Below are 18,295 nucleotides of genomic sequence, written 5' to 3' on the forward strand. Positions count from 1 at the left end.
TGTGGTCATATGCCGGAGAGAGACAGAAGGGGAAGGAATCATAGGAGAAGGGAACAGATCCCAGGAGACGGGACACAACCCTCGATTAATACCTGGTACCCATTCACTGCTGGGTGGACAGGGGCGTAGGGTATCGGAAAAGCCGCCCAATTTTTTCCACTCTGCCCGGGAATCGAACCCGGGCTCTCTCGGTTGTGAGCCGAGTGTGTTAACCACTACACCACGAAGCCCCCCGGATGCACAGCAAAACCTCGGGACCCACCACTATATTTCGAATGAGGAAGGGCCCCCTTTTTTTTGTGTGTGTGTTTTTGGGGTGGCCACTGTAGAAACGGCGCCCGCCCGTAAAAACTGGCAAGGGATTAACTCTCGGACGGCTATGCGTGTGGGCTCCTGGATCGTCTTTCGCTTCTCTGAGGAACACCGACCACACCCATCGGATGAGCTCAGAAGGCTGAGGTTGGACATAGTGGGATTATCTCTTTGCTGTTGCACCAATGAAGCTTCGTGTCAGGTCAACAAAATTCTCGTGATGCAACAATGCTGTGTTCATCTCATGAAGATGAAAAGTCAGGCATATGTGCATGAGGATGCAGTGACAGTCTCAAATAGGTTCAGTGTTCTTAGCGTCCTTGATGACCCTGTGGAACTGGATGATATCTTCAAACATGAGATTCTCCGAGCTGCAAAAGAATGCACTGGAGAGCGCCCGAGACCTAGGAGTGGATATGCCTCAGAGGAGGTACTGGAAAATATCGAGGAGATGCTCTGTCGAGTAGGACTAGAGCTCTCTTAAGGAGAGGCAAGGAGATGTATGTCCGGAGTCCTGCTGAGGAAGTCGAGGGTTATTTAGATGCGACTGAACTGTGTGTGTGTGTGTGTGTGTGTGTGTGTGTGTGTGTGTGTGTGTGTGTGTGTGTGTAGCTCACCTAGCATGTAGAAGGTGGGTGTTCCAAGCGCCCCCAAAAGAAATCGGAATGCAAGGATCACGTTAAAGTTGCTGATGAAGCTGATGCTGATGCAGGTAGCAGCGTACATTACCTGCGACACCACCACCACAATTTTCCGCCCGTACCTGACGACAGAATACACCTTGATCTTACCTTTCAAGACTAATATGCTGTATTCAACACTATATTCAGGTATTTGTAGGTGTGCATATATGCATTGATAGAGTGTACTGCGACACCATCATAACCTCTCGTTCGTACCTGTCTGCCGCGTACCCGCTAACCAAGGAACCGATGATGGAGGAGAGAGAATAGACACTCTGGTAGGCTGCCCGTTGGTAAGCCCTCCCGCACACTAGACCGAACTGAGGTGAGGAGGGGGAGGAAGAAGAAATGGATGAGAACACGAAGGAGGGTTAGTTTGGTATCCTGATATCCTGCACTGCTTTTTCAGCGTTATCTATAACAATATCACTTTTCATTGACTATCTAGCTAAAAAAACAAAACATTAAATTCATATTCTTTTCAAGTTGCATCTTAACATGCACTAGATTTTGAGTTGCCGTTTTTCAATGTACAGGATAACAACTCCCTTTTTTTGTGCATATACATTTTTTTACACCCTTCTCCAAACATTACAGACCTCAGACGTGAGTGTGCTGCTGAAGATGGAATCATCGTAAAGAAACTCAGTGCACGGCTCCTCCTGTAGTGATCCTTCCGAGGTGATCCGGAAGTAGCTACACGAGTCCCTGTGAAGAGGTAAGTACTAAGGTGGGTAGACTGACGGCTTTGAGGTACGAAAAGCCTATTTTAGGGGGTCCACGAAAGAGCTTGTGCACTTGCTAACGATAGAGGATTGGATCGCGCTCCAGGATAACCCTGGGTAAAATCGGTAACCTTATCCCATATCTGGATATAATGAACCTAGGCTGCACTAGATATTTCGAACACGTCTGGGAGCTCCACGCCATCCCACGGACCCCCTCTCACCCTCCCCGCCAAATCATTAATATCCCATAAGAGAACTCTCCTGAGGACTGGGGGCTTAGAACTTGGTGGGGAAGGTTGGGTGGGAGGCTGTAGGCCGTGCACTAGCTTTTTCGTGGACCAAAAAATATGCTTTTCGTACCTCAAAGCCGTCATTTTAGGTCCCCTCCGAGCTAGTGCACTTGCTACCTACCATTTGGCGAAGGGGCAAGAAGCCCCCTATTCCCAAGGGGAGAGGGAAGACAACTGCTCAAGACGCCAAAAGTTCAAAGAAGAAAAGGCGAAACAAAAGTGAGCCGAAAAATTAACACCTCAACCCAGCAACGCCGAGGAGCGGCGGAAGGGGCACGTATCGCCGCACTGCATCCATCACTCCAACAAACCGACAGAGGTGGGAGGAGGAGGCGAAGCCCCATACGCCAGGAACGGGCGAGGAGCGGCGAAAGTATTGTAAATCATGTCACCGCATCCGTCACTCCGAACAGGCGACAAGACGGGAGGTAGGACAGCGACGCTTCAGAAGCCACGAAAGGTCTGGGAGGCGCTGCAAGAGCGACGAATTCCCGCCCTCTCTCCGTTCCCCGACCAGTCCACAGAGAGGGGAGAAAGGAGCGAGGCTCCAGAAGCCGCGAATGGCTGAGGAGGAGGAAAACCGTACATCGAATCAGATCTAAACCTTAACCAAAACTGAGTGAATCAGTCAGGGTCACGAGGAAAATGGAGTTTATGTCAAAGGACCTCCTTTACAAGGAGCCCTTTATAAGGTCAGCGACTGTTCTCCCGAGCTAGGCGAGGAACGCCTCCCTCGGGAAGAAGGGCTCTAGCAAGTCGTAGCGAAGCGCACCCTCCTTCGGCTGAAAAAGCCATTCAAGAGGCACAGGACGTACAAGGGCCAGAGCTAGTGACCACGGAACTAGAAGGTCGTCGAGTAGCCCTTCGCTACACGGAAAAGATTTTGACTAGCCAGAAAAAGGAAGTCATGACCGTGAAACGGAAGGGGTGTAACAAATGAATCACTCTTCTGTCTCCACTATCAGTGAAACGCCCCATCCTTAGCCGCAAGAGGGCGGCACCTGGGCGGCAAGAGAACTACAAATAGTCGTGCTTCCTCCCTCGCACCAGAAAGCAGGCAGAAAAGGTAGGTGGTGGCGAAGCTCCAAAAGATACGCAACGCCAACCCAGACCCTATTGGCAACCAAGGCTAGCCACTACGAAAGATAGGTAAAAGGGGCAGGAGGGACGAGGAAAAGGGAAAGGTGAAATAAAGTATCACTCTACTCTTCCAGGAAAGTCGAAAGACCCAGATCTTTGCCGAATGGGAGCGGCGAAAACACGCAACAAAAACGCCACACTCCATCCCTCACGTCGACCAGCGGAAAAAAATTGGGAAGTGGCGGCGAAGCTCCAATACACACGTATCACCGAACCCCGCCCCCGTACCTTCAAACAGCGAAAATAGAAAGCGGGTGGGAGGGGGGAGTAGCCTCGGACGGAGGTGGCGAGGTGAAGGAGGCACGAATCGTCGCATTTTCAGCGAACGAGCCATGTATCGTCGCACTCCCTTACTCACTCCGGCCAACAAATAGAGAGGCGAAGCTCCTCAAGACACTAAGAAGAGCGGCGAAGGAGTCACGAATCGCTGCCCTGCATACTCCACTCCGACTAGCCGACAGAGATGGTAGAGATGGCAGAGAAAGGAAGATGCAGGGAAGTTCCGTGAGTCGCTAAAAGCCAAAAACCGCACTCGTCCACCTTTACTCAGTGAAAGGAGCAGGGGGAAAGGGAGGGGAGGGCCATAGGGGCAGAACAGCGAAGGGGTATGTCCCTCACGACCGAGTTGGCGAACGGCCGAGGAAGCGTAGTGAAAGAGCCCTGAAACACCGCCCTCCCTCCGTCACTCCGACCAGCAAACCGAAAAGGGAGGCGGCAGCGAAGCTCCAGAATCCAGAAAAGCTGAAGAGGAGCAGCGAGAGAACCGCGAAACACCACACTGTCCCTCACTCCGACCATCCGAAGAGGAAGGGAGGTAGCGGTGAAGCTCCCGGAATCACGAAAGAAAAACAGAGGAGGCTCGACAAAAGAGCCACAAGTGGCCGCCTTCCTCCCGTGACACCGATCATCCGACAGGGATGGGCGGAGGTGGTGGCAACGGCACGGAAGCCACGAAAGAACACGGAAGAGGGGCGAAAGAACCACTTATCGCCGCACCCTATCCCTCACTCTAACCACCCGACAGAGGTAGGAGGAGAACGCGATGCTAAGGAAGCCTGGAACGGAAAAGGAGTGGCTTAAGTGCCACGCATCGCCGCACTATGCCCACTACGGCAAACCGACAGAAGTGGGAGGAAGTAGCGAAGCTCAGGAAGCTGGGAACGGCCGAGGAGGAGCGGCGAAAGAGCCACGCTTAGCCGCACTGTGTCCTTCACTCCGACCAACCGACAGAGGTGGGAGGAAGTAGCAAAGCTCCGGAAGCTAGGAACGGCCGAGGAGGAGCGGCGAAAGAGTCACGTATCGCCGTACTATGTCCTTCACTATGGCCAGTCGACAGAGGTGGGAGTAAGTAGGAAGCTCCGGAAGCCAGGAACAGCCGAGGAGGAGCGGCGAAAGAGCCACGCATCGCTGCACTGTGCCCTTCACTCCGGCCAACCGACAGAGGGAGGAGAAAGTAGTGAAGCGCCGGATGTCAGAAACGGGCGAGGAGAAACGCTGCAAAAAGGCCACGCATCGCCGTTGTGCATCCTTCACCCCGGCCAACCGACAATGGTAGGAGGAAGTAGCGAAGCTCCGGAAGCCAGGAGGCCCGCATGGGAGCGGCAAAAAAACACGCATCGCCGCATTGCATCCAACACTCGAGCCATCTGACAGAGGTGGGAGGCAAAGACGAAGCCCTGGAAGCCAGAAACGGCCGAGGAGCGGCGAAAGCATACCGAATCACAGCGCTGCATCCGTCACTCAGATGAGCCGAAAAGATGGGAAGTAGTACAGCGAGGCTCCAGAAGCCACGAAAAGCATGCTTGCCTAAGAGGCACGGTAAAAGAGCCACGAATCGCCGTCTCTCCTCTATGTCCCCCGCCTGCCGGCAGAGAGAGGAGGTGGCGGCGAAGCTGCTGAAGCCACGAATGCCCCAGGAGGAGCAGCGGGCCTCGAAAACGCTGCACTCCATCCTGTATTCAGACAAAACGACAAACACGGAAGGTGGCTGCGAAGTACCAGAAGCCACGAATGGCCTGGGAGGCGCTGCAAGAGCTACGAAGTCTCGCACTCCCTCCGTTCCCCGACCAGGACAACTCCCGCCCAGCCCAAAACCTCATGGAAGTCGTCCTCCGATTCCGTGACCACGAGGGGATGAGCCAGGAGAGGGTGACTAGTCTTGTAAGCGGATGGAGGACAGTACTAGACTGTCAAACGAACCCAATAATCTTCCAGGAGAAAACACAGAAACCCACCACTGCGACCATCCCTGGACGGAAGCGGTGGAAGCGGAAGGACCTATTGGGTGTTGAAGCTCCAAAGCTACGAGTCGCCGAAACTCACCCCCTTCCCTCAGCCGACGAAGGGAGAGGAGAGGGAAGGGGCGGACGTCACACTCCTTTAAGCCGGTCAACGGATAGATAAGGGGAGGTGGCGGCGACGCCCCGACAAACGCTAAACTCCGGACACCGTCACCCTGCCCTCAACCCGCGAACGGGGAAGAGGGGAGTGGGCAGGGGGGGCAATGAGCCGTGTCAAAGGAGCCGCGAAGCACAGCATTCCGTCCCGCACTCTGACCAGCAGACAGAGATTGCCGGCAGCGGCGAAGCTCTGGGAGGCACGAACGAAACGCCGAAAACTCGACTCGTCCTCTCCCACCAACGGAAGAAGGAGGAGGGGATCGCGAAACATCGCACACCGCCCCACACTCTGACTAACAGGCCGAGATGGAAGGTAGAGGCGGAGTGGCGAAGCTCTGGAAGGCAAGAAGCGCCGAAACCCAACCTCCCGCCTTCAACCAGCGAAAGAAGGGGAGGGGAGAGAGGACGAAGAGGAGCGTCGAAGAAACCGCGAAGCACTACACACCCCCACACACTCTGACCACCAAGCCGACATGTGAGGTAACGGCGAGCCAGTAAAGCTCCGGGAGGCAGGAAGAGTGAAGCTCAATCACCAGCTGCCTTCAGCCAGCTCGTGGAGAAGTGGATAGGGGAGAACAGACCAGGGTGCCAAAATACAACGTGCTCCAATTTTCCAACCTGGGAGGGAAGGTAGAGAAGGGCCGGGTGGTAGAAACGGCCACGAACTCCTGTGCCTTCGACACTAAGAACCACGCATACACCCACTCCGCCTATCGGCAAAAAAGCAGAGTGGGAGGGGGGTGAAGGGCAAGGAGTCGGCCCAGGACAGGCGAGTAGGAGTGGAGGACAAACTGGGGAGGAGGAAGAAGGAGCCCAAAGACCCTTCCCCCTCGCCATGCCACACAGGAAGGGATGTTGACCTACCAGGAGAACACGTAGAAGACCCGCATAGAGTGACGAAAGGGCCACGAAATGTCACTCCATCCTTCACCCCGACCAGAAGAGAACAGGGAGGTGGCTGCCAAGCGGCGAGTCCATAAGGTACGAATGGTAGACCCAAGCCACCTGCCTTCAACCGGCGAAGGGAGAAGGGGAAGGGAGGGGGGAACCCGTGCGCCATATATCCCGTGCACCGCTCCATTCCTGGGAAAAAAAGACAGGGACTGGGCAGGAGGAGGTACTGAGTAGCAACGACTTTGACACGAAGTCCCCTCGGCGCCATAAACACACGCACTCACTCCACTTATCGCGTTGATGACCACCGTGGAACGACGAAGGGGCCACGAAGCGTTGCGCTTCATCCCTCACATCAGCAGAGAGCAGGGAAAGATCGGCGAAATTTCAACAGGCACGAAAACGCCTGTCTCAGCCCCTCGCTTACAAACAGAGAGCGGAGAAAGGGAGGGGGTCTGGGCGCCAACAGTCACCATGCTCCGCCTCCCTTTCCTGGGAAGGAAAGCAAAGGCGGGCCGGGAAGCGGGGCTGGGTAGCTACGGCTGCGAAGACGAAGCCCCCCTCGGCGCCGTAAGCCACTATCACTCACTCAGCCTATAGTTGAAGGTGCAGAGTGGGCTGGGGACGGGCCAGGGCTTTAGGCTTACCTTAAAGAGTGTAGATGACTAGTGTGGAACGACGCAAAGGGGCTGGGACCTGGGCGCCAGAAGTCACCAGGCTCCGTCTCCCTTTCCGGAGAAGGAAGGGACGGATGGGCCGGAAGGTTTGACGGAGTAGCGACGGCTGCGAAGAGGAAGCAGCCCCCTCGGCTTCAATGGATCGGCGAAACTCAACTCCCTGCCTTCAACCAGCGATAGGAGAAGGGGGGGTGAGTGCAGGCCAGGGTGCCAAAAAACACCGTGCTCCAACTCTCCTTCCTGGGCAGGAAGAAAGAGAAGGACCAGGAGGTGGGGCGAGTAGCACCGGCTACAAATCGCAGCACCCTCGGCGCCATCGACCACACCCACCCACTCCACCTATGATCAAAAAGGCAAAGTGGGGCGGAGGAGGTGTTGAGTAGTGACGGCTACTAACCAAAGCACCCTCGGTGCCATAGACCATACGCAAACACACTCTGATATCAAAAGATAGAGCAGATCTTGTGAGGTGGGGAAGCCCTCGGCGCCATCAACCACACCCGTCCACTCCATCTATGGTCATGAGTAACGAGGGCTACTAGATAAAGCACCCTCGGCACCATAGTCCACACTCACACACACTCTGATGTAAAAAAAAATAGAGCAACTCTAGTAAGGTGGGGAAGGGCCAGGCAAGGAGAGCAGGAACGGGACTGTAGTCTTCCCACAGATCACCCGTCGATGACAAACATGGGGCAGCGGACGAAGCCGATTCCACGATGAGCAGCGAGAGAATAAGCTGGCTGGGTATGTGACAGGGGGTCCATGGGATGGGGCGGAGCTGCCAGACATTTTTTTTTTACAGAAAAGGAGACTGTTCAAGGGCGTGAAAACAAAGAAAACAATAATGGAAAAAAAAAAGCACGCTACTTACTGCTCCTGAATGGAGTACAGAGGAGTGGCCAAATAGAGAGGTTAATTTCGGGAGTAGAGGTGACCTGATACCTTCCTCCTGAAAGAGTTCAAGTCGTAGGCAGGAGGAAATACAGATGAAGGAAGATTGTTCCAGAGTTTACCAGCGTGAGGGATGAAAGAGTGAAGATGCATAAGGGGTTTGGACAGTATAGGAGTGAGCTTGATTAGAAAGTCGTGTAAGGCGAGGCCGCGGAAGGGGGAGGGGGGGCATGCCGTTAGCAAGTTCAGAAGAGCAGTCAGCGTGAAAATATCGATAGAAGATAGAAAGAAAGGCAACATCGCGACGGAATTTAGAAGGTAGAAGACTATCAGTAAGAGGAGGAGAACTGATGAGACGAAGAGCCTTAGACTCCACTCTGGCCGATAGAGCTGTGTGAGTGGAGCCCCCCCACACGTGAAATGCATACTCCATACGAGGACGGACAAGGCCCCTGTATATGGACAGCAACTGTGCGGGGGAGAAGAACTGGCAGAGACGATACAGAACGCCCAACCTCGAGGAATCTGATTAAGTGAGAGAGGAGATGTAAAGTTTCCTGTTAAAATTTTTAGTTAAGGATAGACCGAGGATGTTTAGTGTTAAAGATGGTGACAGCTGAATATTGTCGAAGAATAGGGGATAGTTTTTTTTTTTTTTTTTTTTTTTTTTAAGTCGCTGCCTGTTGCGCCGGTAGGCATCTTCCTGGTGGGGCCTGATGGTCGGCCCGAGGCTTCTTCCAGGTGGGGCCTGATGGTCGGCCCAGCCCGTTCTGGCGCAAGCGAATGTTTATAGTGGCGCCATCTTGCATTGGCTCATGCTGCCCCCCGGAACTCGTTCTTGATTCGCTTGGACGGCTTCCTCTAGAGTCCGGGTTGATGGGTGGTCTTCAGGACAGCATGTGGGTAGTTTTAAGCCACTCGGCGGTGACTGAAAAATCCGAGTGGTAGCGTGGGGATTCGAACCCGCGTCGTCCATCACGCGGTGAATGTGGGCCCAGTACTCTACCGATTCGGCCACCGCCTACTCGATTGTGTCGAGTTGAGGGAGGGAAAGAGGAAGAAGTGAAATTGTAGGAGATATTTTTGGCTAGGTGCCAGAAGTCCCAGGAAGAATTAGAAAAAGCAAGGTTTTGACATTTTGTATTTATGAAAGAGCTTTTAGTAAGTTGAAGAATAGATTTGGCACGGTTCCGGGCGGAAATATAATGATCATGGTTAGCAGGAGTGCGAAGGCTCTGGTAGCCCAGCACGAGAACAAACATGATTAAACCAAGGCTTTTTAGCATGAGGAGTAGAGAAAGAACGTGGAATGTATGCCTCCATTCCAGAGACAATCACCTCTGTGATGCGCTGGGCACACACAGAGGGGTTTCCCTCCTGGAAGCAGTAATCATTCCACGGGAAATCGGAAAAGTACATCCTCAGGTCGTCCCACCGAGCAGAAGCAAAATGCCAGAAACATCGCCTCTTCGGTGGGGCCAGGGGATGTACAAGAGCGATTGGACAGGATACAGAAATAAGATTGTGGTCGGAGGAGCCCAACGGAGAGAACAGTTTGACAGAGTAAGAAGAAGGGTTAGAGGTAAGGAAGAGATCTAGTATGTTGGGCCTGTCGCCATGACGGTCGGGAATACATGTAGGGTGCTGAATCAACTGCTCTAGATCGTCGAGGAGAGCAAAGTTGTAGGCTTGTTCACCAGGCTCTGTGAAAGGTCTGTGAAAGAGGATGAAAGCCAAAACTGGTGGTGAACATTAAAATCTCCCAAGATGGAGTTTTCAGCGAAGGGAGAGTGGGTCAAGATGCGCTCCACTTTAGAGTTCAAGGAGTCAAAGAATTTTACAATGTTAGGTGAGAGATAAACAGCACAGATGTATTTAGTAATAGAATGACAATGAAGTCTTAGCCAGATGGTGGAAAATTCTGAAGAGTTAAGGTCGTGGACACGAGAGCAAGTGATGTCGTTGAGCACGTAGGCGCAACATCCAGCTTTGGATTGAAATTTAGGACAGAGATAGTAGGAGGGAACAGAGTAGAGATTGCTGTAAGTAGCCTCAAAGACATGTGTTTCGGTGAGGAAGAGAAGGTAAAGTTTAATGGTGTTCCACAGAATGGAAATTAGAACTAAGACCACGAATGTTTTGAGAAACTGATAAGGAAGAGGTTTGAAGAGTTATCAGGACACCTCTCAAGTCGGCAGCCAGAAGAGGAGTCCTCCCTGGGGGAATTTATGGTCCCCCCAGGCGGGGACTCCGAGGCAGATCGATTATGTGCCATTTTGAATTTTAAATTTTGGGAAAAGGTGTGTATGTTGTGTGAATGTAGTGTGGTGTAGAAAGAGAGAGAATCTGTCTTTAGAGAGCATGCTGAACTACTCTCTGGTGTTTATAAGACAAAGGGGAAACGGTTAGTGAGGACATGGGAAGGGTCTTTGAGGAGATTCAGCACCCTCCTCGCTTCCCATATATCCTCACCGGGAGTAGCTTACGCCCGTTCGGTAGGAGTCTTCCTACCTACTCCTACTAAACTTGTTCCTTCCTGCTTCGTTGGCTTCGAAATTTCTAGTGCAGCCTGGATTCATTATATCCATATTTGGGATAAGGCTACCGATTTTATTTAGGGTTGTCCTGGAGCGCAATCAAATCTTCTATCGCTAGCAAGTGCACTAGCTCGGAGGGGACCTAAAAATGTCGATAAGGAGAGGGATAGAGAGATGGACAGTTAGCACGTGAGACACACAAACAGCCGGGTAAGTAGGTAGAAAGGTAAAAAGGTTATTACATAATTAGACAGGCAAGTAGAAAGGTGGGAAGTTAAGTAGCTGGTTAGATACACAAGTAGAAAGATGGAGACATATTTAAAGGTAGAAAACAATATTAATAAATAGGTGAGTAAAAAGGTATAGACCGGGAGCCCAGAGCATTTATTCATGTGAAAGACGGCAAAAGGTTCAACAATATTAATAATATGCTGGACCCTCATATATTACATTTCTGTATTGCTGCCGGGGTGTAGCCGGGGCTATGACCCCCAAATACCCCGTAGTAGGAGGGTGAAAAATGGCGGTTATTCATGTGAACTCCGGCAAGGTCAAAACTAGCATACAATGGTGCGCAGGACTCATCTGACGACTGAATGGAGAATAACAGTAATTTTGAGTGGGGCGTTGCCCCCGACAGCAAGATTCACTCCCAGAGCGAAAATGACATTTAATTATGTGAAAAGCGGCAGGGCTGCAAATGGTCTCAATTAGTCGTTTGGAGTGCCCTACACACTAAATGAACAATAGCAGCCATTTTGGGTGGGGCTTTGACCCCGACAGCAACCCAACCCGACCCCCCCAGGGGAAAAATTGACATTTTCATGTGACCAGTGCCAAGACTAGAAATGGTTTCCATGTGTTCTTAAAAGTCTCCTACACACTGAGTTCATAATAAAAGCAAATTTGTTTGGACCTCTGAAACCCAGGAGCAACCCCAGGGGTAGAAATGTCATATGAATGCATGTAAAGTAACAAGGTTACATAGTCCCTTTTACACTAAATGAGCAGTGCCAGACATTTTGGATGCAGCACTAACCCATGAAGATCAGTCAAGAGAAGAGATATAATGAAGTGAAAATCGTGTATTATTAAGTGAAAATCAAATATAATAATATAAACAGGTGTACTATACAAATAAGAAAACATTAAACTTAAATGAATGATAATGTTTATTGAAAAAAAAATCAGCAATGCATTCCTAAATGATAAGCTTCAATTGTACCTTACTTATCTGGATTACTGATTTTATAATTTATGAAGATCAAGAAACTGAACAATACTTCAAATAGTTTAATTCAAAAAGCAAATGTCTTTACTTACTTAAAAGAAAAAAAACACAAACTTGCGAAAACAAATACAATACTGAATACATTAGCCACGCACATACTTAACTAATAACATTATCAGAAGCTAGAGGATTATCACATACACAGTCATATTTTATGTGTCTCAAGCATTTCAAGATGTATCAGACCTAAGTTGCTTACAGCTGACAATAGATTTGAATATTTTTTTCCCTGTTTAATCAGCTGTTATGAACATTTTGAAATGAATGTATAATGATCTAAACCTGTTGCTCTTATGGTGCAGACCCATTGTAGTTCTATGTTATTTTATTACATTCTGAAAAATTAGCTGAAGTGACCTAGAAATACATCAGCTGGAAATAATTTAGGTATAGTAGGAAGGGAAATATCACATTATTTGTCTTCTTCCTCGCCGTTATCACTATCCTCACTCCATACACTGTCTGAATCCTGATCCTCGTCAGCCATGATTTGGACCCCATCCTCCCCACTGTCAGCTTTAGTTATATTGCTGGGGACAGGATTTCCCGTGAACCATACAGGCTGGAGACCATTCTCAGTTTTCATCCAGCCATAGTTGACTGGACTCTCCCCACCAGTAGGATTAACTTCATCAGCTTTTTTCCACATTTTAGCCACAAAATTTGCTCTCTTGATATGATGACTAAGTGTTTCATAGCATGGAGGAAGGGAAGCACAGTTAATCTTCTTCATCCTCACCAGTGGATTTGCTTCCTTTCCCCCGCACATATGCATGAAAGCCTTGTACCTTGCTTCATTAATGTCTGAAGTGTTAAAACCATAAAGTGCACACACATAGCAAGTCACAGCGATCATGTCTACTTCGGATGTCAGGAACGCATGGCTTTACATGAAGTTCTGCAGTAATTGCTTCCAATCGCTTAAATGGTTTACCTTTCCCAGTCTGTTGAAAGCTGATGTAAAATCGCATCCAGTAAGAGCGTGAAATACTATGAGAGCCTCGCTCTTGCCACAGCGCTTTTCTTCCAGTCGACCAGCAATTAAAGACACATTGATGTAACGGCGATGATTACCTGAACCATAGTCCATTATCAAAGACCTGCAATCTGATCGTCCTACAAGACCAATAAGGATAACCAACACATCGGTGTCAGACGACCTTACCATAATGGCCCCCTTGTGAATCGTCCTCACATGAAAAGCAATGAGAGTGTCGGCTTCTTCATGCTGACCCTGTAGGTGACTTGGTTCATCAACTTGAATCTGGTTACCATCCTCTGTCTCAGTGAACATGAACCTTGAGCATTCACCACCATGTGACACGTACAAAATTTTCCTTCCCAAAATTGGTCCATACTGTGGCTTCCTCCATTCTTGGACAATAAAGTGTGCAAATTCTTCTTTAAATGCGCTGTTCTTCAGGAGATCTATTCCAGTATGCCGCTGTGCTTGATCTGGTCCACTGATAACAAATGGGTTGATTACCTCGACCCCGGGATTTCCTTTCCTGATCTTTAATTGAAGGGGACACATACTTATCAAGCACAAGGTGAATTTCTTCCCCTCTAAAGGAGCATACTTTGACAAGCAAATCCCTTGCCATAGTTCCATAGGTTGACTTGCTGTGGCGAAGTAGAGTTTCATGTAGAATGCAGCCACCGTCAACCACACTTGCACTGACTGGAGGCAGACTAATGTCAGTCAGAATTGTGTCCTGTTTTCCCTCAAGTAATTTAGTGAGACATGCCTTGTCTGTCTTGTTGGGAGTTCCATCGCTATGAGCCAGGGAGAGTGGCACATCTGTAATTGGAAAAGCTAAAATGTGTTGAAGGTCACATGTGACATTTGTTTTACTTTCAAGTGCTAGAATTCTGTCAAAAACATCTCTGACCCCTTCTTCTGCTTTAGCCTTAGCTTTATCTTTGCCAGAACATTGAGGCTTTTGGTTTTCTGTAGCAAAGTTGAACACCTTTGCTCGTTTTACAGTTTTCAGAAATCTTGAATTGTCTGCTTCACACTCTGTCTCAAATTTCTGTCGAAGGTCTACTCCACGCTTCAGTGTACTTAAAAGGTAAACTTTCGTTTCTTCCTTTGCTTCTTTACCTGTTGCAAGATTGACTAGTTCATGTGGTGAGTGAGTAGCAAATGGGTTACAGGTATCATTAATGACTCTGGCAAGGGTTTCAATATCATTGTTGTCACGCCTCACTCTCCATGGCTGTGACTGACTGGCTGGATGTTCTCCCGAATGAAGGCCTACAAGTTGCCGTAATTCTGATAAGGCCATACCACGCTGAGTCAAAGTAATGGACCATCTTCTGAAGGCACTCTCAGAGTTTCTGAAAGCAGTTATTCCTCTCATAGGTGATGAAGCATCCTTGTTAACAGTCTGCTCCAATGTAAGATCAACTGCACATCTTGAGTAGGATTTACTGGTGCGTCGGATAGAGAAGGCGAGACAAGTTTCATCCAAACCCATTGCTCCCGAGACCTCACTCACACGAGAGGTAGTCACAACGGGAGCAGAGTAAGAATAGAGTCCAAACAATAATAATAATAATAATAATAATAATAATAATAATAATAATAATAATAATAATACGCCACTGCTACTAATTGATATCCCTGACACAATCAAGGGGAAATCCAAAAGTTGTCATTGTTTTTTTGAAGCTATTTCTCCCCTTGATTGTTTTCATTTGAATAAATATATGCTCTTTACCCGGGTTTGACGTAGGGTTGCTTTTGCGGTCAAATCCCCATCCAAAATTGATGTCACTGTGAATTTAATGTGTAGGAGACTTTTAAGAACACATGGAAACCATTTCTAGTCTTGGCACTGGTCACATGAAAAATGTCAATTTTTCCCCGGGAGTGGGGTCGGGTTGCTGTCGGGGTCAAATCCCCACCCAAAATAGCTGTCACTGTTTATTTAGCATGTAGTACACTCCAAACTACTAATTGAGACCATTTGCAGCCTTGCCGCTTTTCACATAATTAAATGTCATTTTCGCTCTGGGAGTGAATCTTGCTGTCGGGGGCAACGCCCCACTCAAAATTACTGTTATTCTCCATTCAGTCGTCAGATGAGTCCTGCGCACCATTGTATGCTAGTTTTGACCTTGCCGGAGTTCACATGAATAACCGCCATTTTTCACCCTCCTACTACGGGGTATTTGGGGGTCATAGCCCCGGCTACACCCCGGCAGCAATACAGAAATGTAATATATGAGGGTCCAGCATATTATTAATATTGTTGAACCTTTTGCCGTCTTTCACATGAATAAATGCTCTGGGCTCCCACTCTAGTAGTAAGGTAAGTAGGTAGGGAGAGAGAGAGAGAGAGAGAGAGAGAGAGAGAGAGAGAGAGAGTAGTCTGCCTCCTTCCCCATAAGAAAATATACGTTACACTATGTATTTCCTTCTTTTAACACTTACTCTGCGATGTAAGAAATGTTGTGCTCAAGGGCTGGGAGGCAGGTGTTGTTTAGGTTGGGCGCCAAGTAGACGACAGAGAAACACTGAGGCGGAAGTAGCATGTACCCTGCGTAACAGAGAAGGAAATACTGATTGTGCATCCATCACTTTACACACACACACACACACACACACACGCACACAAACACATGCAGAGAGAGAGAGAGAGAGAGAGAGAGAGAGAGAGAGAGAGAGAGAGAGAGAGAGAGAGAGAGAGAGAGAGAGAAGAGAGAGAGAGAGAGAGAAAGATTTGAGAGAGAGAGAGAGAGAGAGAGAGAGAGAGAGAGAGAGAGAGAGAGAGAGAGAGAGAGAGAGAGAGAGAGAGAGAGAGAGAGAGAGAGAGAGAGAGAGAGAGAGAGAGAGAGAGAGAGAGAGAGACAGACAGACAGACAGACAGACAGACAGACAGACAGACAGACAGACAGACAGACAGACAGACAGACAGACAGACAGACAGACAGACAGACAGAGAGAGAGAGAGAGAGAGAGAGAGAGAGAGAGAGAGAGATTGCCAAATAACACATTGTGGAAATAAACTTACAAAACGCTGCTCCGAAGAAGTAGACAACGTTCCATCTTCCCGTGCCCAGTTGAGTGAGGAGATCGTCTAGCTTGCTTTCGTCACTCATGCTGCCGAGGAGACGAGTATCCTAGCCTATAGAAAAAAGATTAATAAATGTCACTGCAGATATTTAGGTGATGAAAAAGAGATTGAATTGAGGTACCGGATAACAAAGCGGCATAAAATTGTTACTGAAGAGTGTTGTGAGGTGACGAATGTGGTATTATAAGGTGAGCGGGGTGGGCGAGAGGGGACAACGGAGGAGAAAGGTGGAAGGGAATCTGGCACGAGGGATGTTGGTTGAGGAAAAGGAACCAGAAGGTTTATTTTTTATGATTTTTTTCTTTTTTCTCAATAGCCGATAAACCTAGTAACAGGACCGTGAGGGCAAACATTAACTCTCTTGCGCACCATAAGTTTAATAAATTATATATATATATATATATATATATATATATATATATATATATATATATATATATATATATATATATATATATATATAGATATATAGATATATAGATATATAGATATATAGATATAGATAGATAGATAGATAGATAGATAGATAGATAGATAGATAGATAGATAGATAGATATAGATATAGATATATTGTAACGACCCTCGAGCGTCACGTTGTTCCGGCCAAGGTAAAGGGAGGCAAGCCAGGTATTCTCACGGGGGGGGGGGGGGGGCGCTGGACCAGAAGTGGCGTGGACTGCGCAGGCAGACCGTGACGTCACAAGCTAGACGTGGAAGAGGTCTGAATGCTGCATGGACAGTAACGGTGGACTTCAGTCTTGACCTAGCCATCGGCTAGAGGAGGTTTATCTGAGCGGTCCGTTTTCTGTGACATGGGAAACTCTTGTAGAGTATGCCTTTGTGTTGCATTGTTCGTGGGTGCAAATCCTTGCGTCCCAAAGAGACCACACTGCTTTTTCAGTCTCACAAAAGATGAAGTTACAAATACAGTTTAGTACTATGTATAATTTCATTAGGCATATACTGTACATAAATAAATCATAAGTCTGTAGCCTCATTAGATAGCAAAACGGAAGCTGCCAAGCTGTAGAGGGAAGGAACTCAATGAGCTTAGCTGCACTGGGCACCAGTGCATACCCAAGATTTATTATTGGTGAACAAATATTTTAAAGAGGAATGGGAACCCTGGATTATATGTGAATGCACTTGCCCTATAGTCATTTTTATTATTATTATATGAGTGAATTGCCCTAACACTCCAGGGAAAATTAATGCAGAGGGCACTAAAACAGTACTGAATTAAAGACAGTACATTCCAGGATCAGAACCTACTTATACGTGCAACGGACTACATTACATTAGGATACCTTCAAATTTTCACACACTCTCTCTCTTTCTCTTTCTCTCTCTCTATTTATCTCTTGCTCTAATATATTCACAGAAGTGAAGCAGTCTTGGCCTTGGCTTCGCTCCGCCCACCCCTACACCCCATGCTTCACTTAGCATGCTGAGGGCCAATTCATGTATTCTTCCTCCAAGCTCATATAGCCCGTGACGTCACTTAGATGCGCAGAGAGTGGTGGGGTAGGGGGGATCGAGACTACCTGGTGTTCCTTCTATCATGGTGCCGGTGGTTCCCGCCTCCTCGGCGGGCTGAAGGACGGTCTGACAGGCCCTTCCTTTTCGTTTGCGGCAGGTCTGCGTGGCGGCGTCTTCACGTGGTGTTGGTTTCGGTGGGCTGGCAGTTGCTGGTGCAGGGACCACCACATCCATCCTCAGGCTGGGAGAGGGGGGTGAGGCAGGAAGAGCTGCTTGGGAGACAGCCTGGTTCTTAAGGGGCAAGGTGTCTCAGCACCCGAGGGCCGAGGGGGGAGCCTCCTCAGCCGTTCAGGGCAGCCCTTGAACCAGGCATGGTGTCTCCCGCCACAGTGTGGACATCGTGCAGCCCGGCTGTTGCCGGTCCTCAGAGTCTCGATATACTGAGAGGAGGGATGCTTCCCGCTGCACACACCCCAGAGAGAGCCAGTCCTGCAGTACTTCTGCACATGCCCAAAGGCCTGGCACTTGAAGCACCGCAGGGGCTCCGAAGTGAACCTCCTGACGGAGAAAACACCCCAGAGGCCTAGGTCGAGGGACGCCGGGAGGGGCCTCCGGATCGTCACCTCGACCTGCCGCGTGGGCTCTCTGCGACAGTGACTCGCGTTGTATGTACACCTCCTCACGAAGGTGACGCGCGGGTCCTCAAGGATTGGCCGGAGGGATTGGCCCAGAGGGTATCGCAAAACGACACCCCTGGACCTGCCCTCGACCTCCCCCAGAGTGATGCCAGCTGTGGTCTCTCTGCTGAGATGAGCAAGAGAGAAAGCAGCCTCCTCATACAGGGGTTTGATATAAATCTCACCCCCGGACTTCTCTTGTACCCGTACC

General features: G+C 49.1%; 1 protein-coding gene across 2 annotated transcripts in view; it reads right to left on the reverse strand.

Annotated features, from left to right (window-relative positions):
• Positions 1–15,978, reverse strand: part of LOC126990926 (organic cation transporter protein-like) — a gene marked incomplete at its 5' end in the record, with an annotated part of 77,407 nt that extends 61,429 nt beyond the window's left edge. The window contains 5 exon segments of one of the 2 annotated variants that reach the window (XM_050849561.1): positions 930–1,075; positions 1,212–1,315; positions 1,595–1,703; positions 15,285–15,390; positions 15,865–15,978. In XM_050849561.1, coding sequence (XP_050705518.1) covers positions 930–1,075; positions 1,212–1,315; positions 1,595–1,703; positions 15,285–15,390; positions 15,865–15,952 — 553 coding nt within the window. 2 annotated transcript variants of the gene reach the window in all.
• Positions 15,979–18,295: the final 2,317 nt, after the last annotated feature.

Source organism: Eriocheir sinensis, unplaced genomic scaffold (genome assembly GCF_024679095.1).
Source record: "Eriocheir sinensis breed Jianghai 21 unplaced genomic scaffold, ASM2467909v1 Scaffold225, whole genome shotgun sequence".
NCBI classification, from domain to species: domain Eukaryota; kingdom Metazoa; phylum Arthropoda; class Malacostraca; order Decapoda; family Varunidae; genus Eriocheir; species Eriocheir sinensis.